Source organism: Choloepus didactylus, chromosome 21 (genome assembly GCF_015220235.1).
Source record: "Choloepus didactylus isolate mChoDid1 chromosome 21, mChoDid1.pri, whole genome shotgun sequence".
Taxonomy (NCBI): Eukaryota; Metazoa; Chordata; class Mammalia; order Pilosa; family Megalonychidae; genus Choloepus; species Choloepus didactylus.
The window spans coordinates 37,933,679-37,945,899 of NC_051327.1; the positions used below are offsets into that span (position 1 = coordinate 37,933,679).

A 12,221-nucleotide genomic window follows, 5' to 3' on the forward strand; every position below is an offset into this window, starting at 1 on the left:
CCCAAGTGCTGTCTATCCCTCATGGCCTAGGTGTTAATCCTTGGGTTGCTGGATTATATCCCTAGGGTCCTGGGGAGGGTGGGGAACTGGGGTGGTGGAGGGCTTGGGCCTGTGGCTAAGGGTGTGTTCCAGCATGTTCTGATTTGGTATAGCTGGAATGATACCTCTGGGCAGAAGGTGACCTGGGGCTGTTTCAGAGGTCCTGTTGTCTTGTAAATTAAGGTTAAGATTTACCCTCAGAGTTATTAGTTTTTAGGACATAATTATCCAACCTGTAGGTTAAAATGGTTCCTTGGCTTTGCTCCTGGCAGCATGAACCCTAAACAGAAATGAGACACAAATGTTAGAAATCTTTGTTTCTTTGGTGCTAGAGAAGTTTTCCACTTTTTAATAAAAGGAGATGCTGTAGAACTCTTGTATCTTGAAGTGAATGCCAAGTGTGCTATTTTGAGCTATCAGAGCTCAGGGCCTCAAACTTAAGATGCTCACATGGGCCAGGCAGATGACAGAAATGGATGAGGTAGACAGGTGGGACGTGATTGGGAGTGGTGGAGACTCGAATCATTTGACCACACTTAACTGCAGGGGAGCTGGGACATGTAGCCTTGTGCATTCAGGAAGAAGAGAAGGACAGATTTTGATGCACAGTTAGCAGTCTGTCATAGAGTGGAGGTTTCATTATATTATACAGAGTGGTCAGAGATGGCCTCTTATGGAGACATTTGAATAGAGTCCTAAGGAAGTAAGGGAATTAGCCATAATGCTATTTGGGGAAGGAATTCCAGGCAGGGGGAAATAGCAAGTTCAAAGGCCTGTGCCAGTCAGTTGCCTATTGCTCTCCAATATATTCTCTGTTCTTCCCAGGCTCCCTTGCTCATTGACCTCCAGCTTGTTTTGGTCAATGGGAGATGGTGGTGAGAGTTTAGAGGAGGGGAGGAAGGGAGAAGCCAGTGTTTCTGCCTCTGACTGCTGGCAATTCCAGCAGTGGCTGTGCTTCCTCCCTGGTCCCAGAGAGGTCCCTCATGGTCCCCATGGTTGGGCCTTCCTCGTCTGCTCTTGGTTTCCTCCTGGGTGCCTCTGCCATGGACCAGTGGTTGTGGGACAGTCCTGGTACCACCACCTCTTCCTTTCATTCTCCTGGCTCTAGGAATGGTTGTGGCTCTCTGATATCAGTAATCTCTGAGTGCCTCATTATCTCATGTTTGCCTTTTTAGCTTTTCCAAAATCTTTGTAACAGATTGTCTGTATTAAATTCCTTCAGTTGGACTACCTAGGTGGGTTCTATTTTCATGGCTGAGTAGGCCTTGAGATGGAGCAGGCTTGGCATGTTGGAAGAACATCAAGGAGACCAGGTGAGCAACTGGGAGAGCTGGATAAAATGTAGCAGAGGGTCATGGGGGGGTGGGCAGATCATATAGAGGCAGTGAGTGATAACTTATCCTTTTTTTTCCTTGTTTTTGTGTGTGATCTCCATCCACCCCCACCTTACCAAGATAATTGGCATTTTGTTCTATGGAGTTAGTAGGGATGTTTAGTTTTTTAACTTAATCTACTAAAGTCTCCAAAATCAATACAGTGTTTCAAATTATTGTGGGTTTATTCATTATTTAACAATATATCCACACGATTGATTTTCAACAAGGGTGCCAAGTACATGTAGCGGTGAAAGAATAGTCTCTTCAACAAATGGTGTTGGGAAAACTGAATATTGGTATGCCAAAGAGTGGTGTTGAACCACTCCCTCACACCATATGCAAAAACTAACTCAAAATGGATCAAGGACCTAAATATAATAGCTGAAATCATAAAACTCTTAGAAGAAAGCATAGGGACAGATTTTCATGATTTTGATTTGGCAGTGGATTCTTAGATAACATCTAAAGCACAACATATAACAACAAAATAGATGAATTCACCTTCATCAAAATTAAAAATATTTGTGTATCAAAGGATATTATCAAGAACATGAAAAGATATTCTACAGAATGGGAGAAAATAGTTACAAATTATATTTCTGATAAGGGCTTAATATCCAGAATATATAATGAACTCTTACAACTCAGCAACAAAAATACAAAACCCAGTTAAACAAAGGACAAAGGACTTGAACATTTTTCCAAAGAGGATATGCAAATAGCCAATAAGCATATGAAAAGATGCTCAACATCATTAGCCATTAGGGAAATGCAAAACAAAACAACAATTAGATGCCATTTAACACTCACCAGAATGGCTATCATTACATAAAACAAAATAAAACTGAAAATGACAAGTGCTAGCAAGGATGTGGAGGAATAGGATCTCTTGTACATTGTTGGTGTGAATGTAAAATGGTGCAGCTGCTGTAGAAAACAGTTGGGCAGTTCCTCAGAAAATTAAACCTAACTACCACATGACCTGGCAATCACTTTCTAGGTATATACCCAGAAGTATTGAAAGCAAGGACTTGTACGGATATCTGTACATCAGTGTTTATAGTAGCATTATTCACAATAGCCAAAAGGTGGAAGCAACCCAAATATCCATCAGCAGATGAAAAAACAAATATATGTACAATGAATATTTGTCCTTAAAAAATAATGAAGTTCTGATAAATGCTACTATATGGGTGAACCTTTGTTTTAGTGTCCTAGGCTGCTCAAGCAAAACCATGCAATGGGTTGGCTTAAACAATGGGAATATATTGGCTCACAGTTTTAAGGCTGTGAGAAGTCCACATCAAGGCCTCATCAAGGTGGTGCATTCTGCTTGAAGACTGGTGTTCTGGGGCTGGCTGCTGGTGACCCGTGGTCCTTGGCTTCTCTGTCGCATGGCAGTGCACATGGCGGCCTCTTCTGGCCTCTCCTTTCTCTTCCGGGTTCCACTGACTTTCAACTTCTGGCTTCTCCCTCTGTGGCCTTCTCGCTTTTTGTCTGAATTTTATTCTGCTTATAACAGACTTCAGTTAGTTAGGAATAAGATCTGTCCTGACTGAGGTAGGCTACAGCTGAACTGAAGTAACCTTGTCAGAAGGGCATACTTACAATGGATTCACACCCACAGGAATGGATGAAGTTTAAGAACATGAACGTGTTTTTCTGGGGTACATAGCTCTAAGCCACCACAGCCTTGAAGACATGTTAAGTGAAATAAGTCAGACACAAAGAGACAGATATTATATAATTCTGCCTATATGAAATAGCTAAAATATGCAAAATCATAAAGGAAAAAGTTGGAATATAGGTTATCAGGGGCAAGGGAGGCTGTGGGGGTGGAGAGTTAATGCATAATGGGTACAGGGTTTCTGATTGGGGGTTGGGAAAGTTCTGGTAAAGGATGGTATGAGGGAAGCACGACATTGTGAATGTGATCAACCCCACTGAGATGTATGCTTGGCAGTGGTTGAGGTGGGAAAGTTATATTGTGTATATGTATTTCCACAATTTTTTAAAAAAGAGAGGACATATTGGTACATTTGAAAAAAAATTAAAATAGACTAAGCTTTATATCAAAATTAAATTTCTTGAACTGGATAATTGTACTTAAGGTAGTTACATAAGTAAATGTCCCTGTTCTTAGGAAATGTTCATGGAAGTATTAGATGTTCAAGGAGCATGGTGTAGACAACATTCTCTCAAATGTTTAGAAAATAGATGGATAGAATATGGCAAATGTGGCAAAATGTTAAATGTTGGTGTTTATTTTGTTGGGGGTATGTTGCAGCTCTCTGTTGTGGGTTTTGTATTACTTTTACAGCTGTCCTGTATGTTTGAATTTATTTTAAACTAAAAATTTAAAAATGAAACACTGTTAAAGACAGGGTCCGACAGGGTCAGGATTTGAGTCAGGAGACTGAGGTGTATTGTGGGGGTGCATGCCCAGCTCTGGCCATGTGGTTGTCCCGCCTGGGTTACCTGCCTACTCTGCGGAAGGGTGAACTTGTGGTGGTGCTGAAGGCAGCTTCCCAAGGGTACTAGATAGAACACGTTTCTCATGGGAGAGAGGGTGCTGTTACCAGAAGAAAGAGGAGGGGATTTTGTTGGCCTGCTTTAGTGCTTTGATTTCTGGTTCAAGTGTAATAATGATATTAATAGCTGTATCTCATTGAGCACCAAGTATATGTCAGGTATGTTAACAATAATAATTATAGTTAACTTGCATTACTGCATTTACTGGAAGCACTTGGTGTATACTCTTAGTTTCTCATTTTTTCCTCATGGCAAACCTCAGAGGTAGGTACTGTTACCCCCAATTTACAGATGAAGAAAACTGAGGGTCCAGAGAGTTTAAAATAAGTTGTCCAAGGTCATACAATGCCTGAACTAGAATCTGAGCCAAAGTTTTGTCCTTGCAGTTTTCAAAGTATGAATTCTGGCTTCAATTAAATTTGAGGCCCATTAGAAAGTTTGCCAAAGAGTCTGTGCTATTAACCATCCTTTATTAACAAAGCTACTCCCTGGGTAGCTTGCCTCAACACTCCTTCCTTGACTCTTGTTCTTGTTGGCAGTTGGCTTTCAGTTGTTGGGAGAACCAGAAGCCCTTGCCCACTTCTGAAATTAGCTCGACATTTCCTGGCAATGAGGGATGGGTATATATTCCCAAATTAAATTATGGACACTGCATGTGTTAAGTGGCAGGTGAGCTGGGGTTTAAATGGACCACATTAATTCTGGCAGTGGGAGCGGAGTCCTACTGGGATAATTCTAACATTGTCAGCATCACTCTGACATGCCTTAGAAGGATTCTGCAGCAGTAAGCAATTTGTGAAATTGAAAGGTGAAAACACACTGTCAGGTGTTTTGTGTATTTTCAAGGTCAGAGGGGGGTGACTGCATTTTTCAAGAAGGACGGGGTGCAGGAGAGAGTCAGTTGGTTTGAAATGCGATGGACGTACAGATGTTGCCTGGTGTGTTTCAAAACAAGTTATTGGCCGGCTCTCCCAGGGTGTTGGTCTGGCCAGGTCCCCTGTGTCCTGGTTTCTGAGAGAGGCGGAGAGGAGAAAGCAGGCTGATGTGTGGTTTGGGCAGGCTGATCAGATGGGGTTGGGAAGGGGATTAGTTTGGTATTTAGGTTTTGAGAGAGATGATGGCCCTGGATAAAGTGCCTTGTTGTTTTTTTTTATCCAGGGAGGTTTATTCTAAATGACCTCAAAGGTTGACTTGATCCCCAGTGTGTGTACACACACACACACACACACACACACACACACACACACACACACACAGACACACACACGTGCACATACGTTTAGCCAGTGTTAACAGAACGAGGAGATAACACAAATGCTCTTTTACAATAAGGTAATTATTAAGGAAATGGTGGCTGGTCATTCCAGGCCTTATGCTCAGCACTTTGCACCTTTAATCACCCCAATAACCCTGGGGGATTCTGTAGTTTTGGCTTTATTTTATGGAAACCAAGGCTTAGCACAGCTGAGTGACTAGCCCAGGTCATTTGGCTGAATGGTCTCTTCACCTGTTTGTCCCACCCCCTAGACCAGAAGCCCCTAGGCAGTCCATTGCCTAACCAGTTCTCCACTCCGAGTGAGCATGCAGTCAGGGAGTGAGGCCATTAACCTGTCCTCTAGTTTATGGGTATATGTGTGTGTGTGTGTGTGTGTGTGTGTGTGCATCCTTCTAGAAGGAAGGTTCAAAGGTCTTTCACATTCTCAGAGGGGTCTGTGAGTCTGTTTAGCCCCTGGATTGGAACCCAGGTTTAAGAGCAGCAGCTCACCTCTTTCCTCCTTGGAACATCAAACGATTGTTACTGAGATCGTTTTGAAGAAGTCATATCTCCCCTCACTTCTCATGGTTGTGTGATTTAGGAGTTTGGAGTTAGGCCCCTCTAGGGTTCCATTCTGCTGAACTGTGTACTGTGGGGCGAGTCCCTTCACTGGCCCCAGCCTTGGTCCTTTCCTCTGACGTGGAGACAGCGTTGCTTGTTGTGAGGACTGAGGCCCTGTGTGGATAGTTTCGTGCAGTTGCTGGTATATGGTTAATGCTCAGCAGGTAGTAGCTGCTGCTGCTCCTGCTGCTATTGGTTTCATGGAAAAGTGCTGTGGAACCAGGGTTCAGGAAAGAAAATAGATCCCAGAAATTATGTGCATACTAGTACAACTCTGTAGAAATCTGTGTGCAGGTGGATTAAAAAGTGGGATGTGAAGAGATGCAGGTAGCTGTAAGAAGGACCATTGTATGGGTAAGAACAAACTAAGAATTTCCTTAAAGCCTTATATCTGTTCCTATCTTCAGACCTAGTAATTCAGTATATGGACATCTCTCCTAAGCAACTGGAAATGAGGACAGTTATTTATGTGCGAGGACGTGCATTGTCGTTTGTAGGGAGAATTGGCAATGTGTCATGTTCCCAGCATTTAGGCAAAGAGTTAAATTATGTTTGGGAGGCCATCAGTAGTTATGTTTTCAAAGACCTTTGACTCTCATAGGAAAATGCTTATCTTTTGGACAAGAAAATATACAAACCAGGATGCAAACTTATACATGTCATATATATATATATATATATGAATGATGTATTAGTTTCCTATGGCTGCTGTGATGAATTACCTGTGAACTTTGTGGCTTAAAGCAATACAATTCTCTTACAGTTCCAGGGGCCAGAAGTTCAAATTGGTTTTACTGGGCTGTAGTAGGGGTGCTGTTCAGGGCTGGTTCTTTCTTGGGACTCCAGGACAGTCCATTCCTTGCCTTGCCCAGCATCTGGTGGCTGCTGGCATTCCTTTGCTTGTGGCTATGCCATTCCTGTCTGTGCTGTCCAGTCACATTCCCTTCTGTGCCGAATCTCCCTCTGCTTCTCTCTTATCAGGACACCTGTGATTACATTGGACCCACAGGAATAAGCCAGGATCATCTTCCCATTTCAAGATCCTTAACTTAATCACACCTGCAAATTCCCATTTGCCTTATAAGGAACATTCATAAGTTCCTGGGATTAGGATGTGGCTTCTTTGGGGGCCATTATTCAGGTGACCACAGGTGTTGATTTTGTCTACAAAAAAACAGTGCAGGAGGGAAGATGGGGAGGAAATCCTTGAAAATGTTAATGGTGGTCACCTCTGGATGATGGGTTTGGGGTCATTTTTAGTTTTTGTGTACTCTTCTGTATCTTCCACCTTTTCTGTGCTAAGCAGGCAACTCTTTTACCATCCCCCCCCAAATGCCTAGGTACAGTTAGTCTAATGGTGATGAGTGTCCCAGGCCCGAGTGACAGGTGCTGTCCCCTTCTCTCTCCAGAGCCCGTGTTCTGGTTTTACGTGAAGGAGGTCCTGAACAAGCATGAGCTGCAGCGCTTCTACTCCCTGCGTCACATCGCCTCCGATGTGGGCCGTGGCCGCGCCTGGCTGCGCTGCGCCCTCAACGAACACTCTCTGGAACGCTACCTGCACATGCTCCTGGCCGATCGCAGCAGGCTCAGGTACCTGGGCTGGGCTGGAGCTCTGGGGGGCCGATAATAGTGTGGTTAGAACCGCAGAATCTGGAGTCATGCTGCCAGGATTTGCATCCCAGACCTTCCACACGGGGCCATTGAGTGCCTCTCCTGTGGCTTCAGTTTGTCCATCTGTCCTGTGGGACAGTGGTGGGAGCATAAATAAGAGAATGCTTATGAAGCGCAGCATGATACCTGTCTACAGAAATGACTCAATAAATGTTTGTGGTATTATTAATATGGCTTAGAATGTGGAGAGAGCTACTGTCTTAGGACACAGCCTGTGCTTCACTTCTGTGGAGTTTTAGTTTGAGCTTTTTACAGATTCAGAGCTGCTTCCTTTTTATAGATGTTAGGTGTTTATGCCCAGTGTGATGTTCTGTCTTTCCTAGTGTGCTGGATTCTTTCTAGTTGTTTCTGTTTTTCAAGGTTAATCAATCTCAAAATGACTGAGGGAAATAAAAAGAATTTTAAATAGAGGAAAGAAGTCGTTACTATGGAAAAAGCTCCACTGTATTATGTTTTCTTGATCATGAACCTAATGTTCACTATATCAGTTAGTACAGGTCAGGTCATGCTACAATAACAAGCACCATGAAAACCTCAGTTGTTTGTGACAACCAAGTTTATTTCTTGTTGTGCTATATGTCTATCAAGGGTGAGCAGGGGGTTTCTCATCTTAGGGACCCAGGCTGATGCAGGCTCTATCTCTGTTGGTGCTTTCGTGATTGCCAAGGTTGCCTTAAGTGCTGGCTCTAAAGCTTCTGCCTGCAGTGATCCCTCACTTCCACTCACTTCTCATTGCCCCATCGAGTCACATGGCTATTTCCAAGTGCCAAAGGATGGGAGGGGAGATATAGCTGTCCCACAGTGAGGTGGAGAGGGTGCTGAATATGACTCAGTGATAGAATGGTCAACAATGTTCACTTCAAAAATATTTGAAAATGCTGTTAGAGCCCACTGGGGGAAAACTTAAATCACCCATAATTTACACAGAGAGATAACTCTGCTAACATGTTGGTATATTTCTTTCTTGTCATTTTCCCTAAAATCATGATGTTATAATCTCTCTCTCTCTTTCTTTCTGGCTATAGCTCTTATTTTCCCTCTGAGAATGGTAGACTGGACACATTGTTTTATGTCACCTGATGATACGAAGGGCCTGTGATCAATATGGCCCTGGTCCCTTGAATATCTTCCCCATCAGAAATGCCCAGATCCGAGATACCATCTCACACTCACTAGAATGGTTTCTATTAAAGACAAACAAACAAACAACACGAAACAGGGAATAACAAGTGTTGAAGAGGATGTGGAGAAATAGGAACACTCAGTCATTGCTGGTGGCAATGTGAAATGGTGCAGCTATCGTGAAAGACAGTTTGGTGGTTCCAAGTATAGAATTACCGTATGACTGGGCAATCCCACTTCTAGTTATATACCTCAAAAAATTGAAAGCAGAGACTCAAACAGATATCTGCACGCTGATATTCATTGAGGTATTATTCACAGTTGCCAAAAGAAGGAAGCAACCCAGGTGTCCATCAATGGATGAATGGATAAAAAAATGTAGTATGTTTATATAATGGAATCTTATTCAGCTGTAAAAAGGAATCAAGTCCTGATACATGCGACAACATGGATGAACCTTGAAGGCATCATGTTGAGTGAAATAAGCTGGACACAAAAGGGCAGATATTGTATGATCTCACTGCTATGAAATAATTAGAATAAGCAAACTCTTAGAGTCAGAAACTAGAATATAAGTTACCAGGGGGTGGGGTGAGGATAGGGAATAGGGAGTTGTTGAGTTTCCTTGGCTGCTCAGGCAAATACCATGAAATGGTTCGGGTTAAACAATAGGAATTTATTTGTTCATGGTTTTGAGGTTAGGAAAAAAGTTCAAATCATCACATCATCAAGGTGATGCTTTTTCCCCAGCTGGCTGCTGGCGATCCTTGGTCCTTAGGTAGTCACATGGCAAGGCACATGACAGCATCTCCTGGTCTTTCTCTCTCTTCTGGGTTCTTTTGACGTTCAAATTCCTGCTTCCTGTGGCTTTTTCTCTCACTGTCTGAATTTCATTCTCTTAGAAAGGACTCTAGTCATAGGATTAAGACCCATCCTGACTGAGGCGGGCCACATCTTAATTGAAGTAACCTCATCCAAAGGGCCTGCTTACCATGGGTTCATACCCACAAAAATGGATTAAGTTTAAGAACATGTTTTTCTGGGGTACATAATATCTTCAAACCACAGAGTTCCTATTTGAAAGGATGGGAATGCTTTGGTAGTGGATGGTGGTGGTGGTAGCACACAATTATGAACGTAATTAACAACACTGAAATATATATCTGAATGTGGTTAAAAGGGGAAATGTTAGGTTGCATCTATGGTAATAGAATAAAAATTTTTAAAAAATCCATGAAACTGCACTATACAAACAGTGATCCCCAAGTTAAACCATGGACTATAGTTGAAAGCACATTTTTATAATTGTACTATTATCAATTGTAACAAATGTTCCACACCAATGCCAGGTGTTAATAATAGGGTAGTATATGGGAATCCTGTATTTTATGCATGACTCTTCTATAAACTCACAACTTCTTTAATAAAAAGAAAAGAAATGAAATGCCCAGATCCTCAACAGGGAAATTTCATTTAATTTGATAAGCTGTCGTATCATCATACTTTGTGCATTGCAGTGATTTCATATCTTGTCATGCATTCCCTGGCTTACCTCACCTCTTCTGTGTCTCCTTTTGCTTGTGGTCACGTGTCTGTCAGGAAGTTGTTGGGTGTTCTGGGACTGTGCACTAGGGCTCTTAAAAATACCCTTGAGGTTCTCCCATTGAAGATCTACATTGCACTAACTGGGATGCCTTATCCAGTTGTCTACTTGTCCACTTACCGCTGGTGTGGTAAGACACCCGTGGTCTGAAACGGGAGGGATGGGGAGCCAGGATGACAGTCCCTGGCACTCTGCTGCTCAGGGTCTGAGTTGGGAGGCCAAGAACTTGAACTTTCTGAGCACCAGCCAGCTTTAATTAAGAACATACTCATGTTTCTTGAAATAAGTTTTTGTGATGCTCTTTCCAGCACATCATTTGCAAGTGGTTTCATACTCAGTATCAAAGTTGAATGTGATGATGGGCAGTTGAAGTGAATCTGGCTGTTAAAAATCACACTTGAGCTTGCCTGACTCCCTAGCCACTTACCTAACTTGATGTAAGAATACCAAGTTCATTTGTGATGACTACATTTGAAACTGGCTCAGATGTTTAAAGAATCTCAATTTTGGGAATCAGATGTATACTTGAAATGCTGGCTTGAACATATGGTTTGTGCTTCCACTGACATTTTGCTGGATGAGTTTATTGATAATGTTGCGTTTCTCTTTCTGTTTGCTTGTATTCAGTGGCTTAAGCAGCTAATTTTTCCAGTTTATTGCTAAACTACAGGTTACTCATCACTAACTTTCCTTTAATGGAATTGAGATTTGACTCTGTTAATTTAGAATTCTGTGACCTGGCAAGGAAATCATGGGTTGAAGATACTTGTTTGTTATTGCTTAACAGGGAGTTGTATAAAGAGCTGGGAAGTTGGACCTGGGGGACCTGTTTTTGAGCCTGGCTGCCCCATTCATTAGCCAGATGACCCCATAGGCTTCTCTGACTGCCCCCGCCTCCTGCTGTTTGAATATGTGGGGCCTTTTTAGCCTCCCAGCTCTTTCCACAATAGCTTGGGCTTTCAGTCTACACCTCAAGGAGGCATTATATGTAAGTGTCCTGGTCATTGCAGCCAGGGAGCTCTATAATTTCTTTCTGATATTGTCTCTTTTCTTGTTAACCGATTCAAGGGAGCCCTCTTGCCAGCTTGGGTTTCCTGGTCTGTTTCTTAGAGACATCACTTAAGTGAATGTCTCCTGATGGTCCCCTACTACTTTGCTGCTTCATAAATACTGCATTTATAGATCATGCCTATTTCAGTACTCTAAACTTGGGGCCTCCAGGGACCAACTAGGAAGTCGTAGGTTACATGTGTTCATAACCAGAAGCTTCACCCCAGTAGAGACCTCAGACATACGCATCCAGTCTGGGATGCCTGCCACAGATTTCCCGGGGAGCAATATAGTTGAATTGTCTGGCTAACAAACTCAGAGAACCACTATTCAGAGATTTTCCACTTTCTCTTTCACTTTGTAGCACTTTTTATGAAGACGGGTCTTTCATGATGGATGAAGAAAGGTCCAGCATGCTTCCCACTATGGCAGCTGGTAAGCCTGGCCAAAGCCCGGAGTGATGGATTGCGTGAAGCTTGGGAGGCAGAGGAGGAAGCCCGGGAGTTAATTTATAACTCCAAATGATGCTTTGATTTTTCCTTGCTCCTTGCTGACTTAGGAGTCACTCTTTGTTGCCTTTACTGGAGGGGGACTGGGCTTTGACTCCAGTTACCTAGTACTGGATGACCTGGCAGAGGAAGTGTGGGGTTGAGGGGTCTTGGTCATGGCTTTGCCAATGTAACGTGAAGAGCTGGGGAGTTGGAGGCAGGGGTCCTGCCTTTGGGTCCTGCCCCTGCCCCTTGCTGGCTGGGGGACCTTGGACAGAGCCTGTAAGCTTTGGTAGGTTTACCTCCTCTTCTGTTGGACAGGAATCCCGACATCTCAGCAGTTGCCCTCATAGGGCTTGTGAGAGAATCATATATGATAAAGACTCATGGAAAGCCCGGGATGGATGATATGTGGGGGGTTGTTAAATTGTTTATCATTTGGTGCTCACCAAAGGGTGAGTGAT

General features: G+C 43.0%; 1 protein-coding gene across 3 annotated transcripts in view; it reads left to right on the forward strand.

Moving 5' to 3' along the window:
- Window positions 1-12,221, forward strand: part of SNX29 (sorting nexin 29) — a 582,670-nt gene that overhangs the window by 70,745 nt on the left and 499,704 nt on the right. For all 3 annotated transcript variants that reach the window (XR_005213521.1, XM_037814025.1, XM_037814026.1), the window contains exons 5-6: window positions 7,233-7,413; window positions 11,634-11,704. Coding sequence is in view for 2 of the 3 variants with exons in the window: in XM_037814025.1 (XP_037669953.1) it covers window positions 7,233-7,413; window positions 11,634-11,704 (252 nt within the window). In the remaining variant the exon portion in view is untranslated. The remainder of the gene's footprint in view (window positions 1-7,232; window positions 7,414-11,633; window positions 11,705-12,221) is intronic.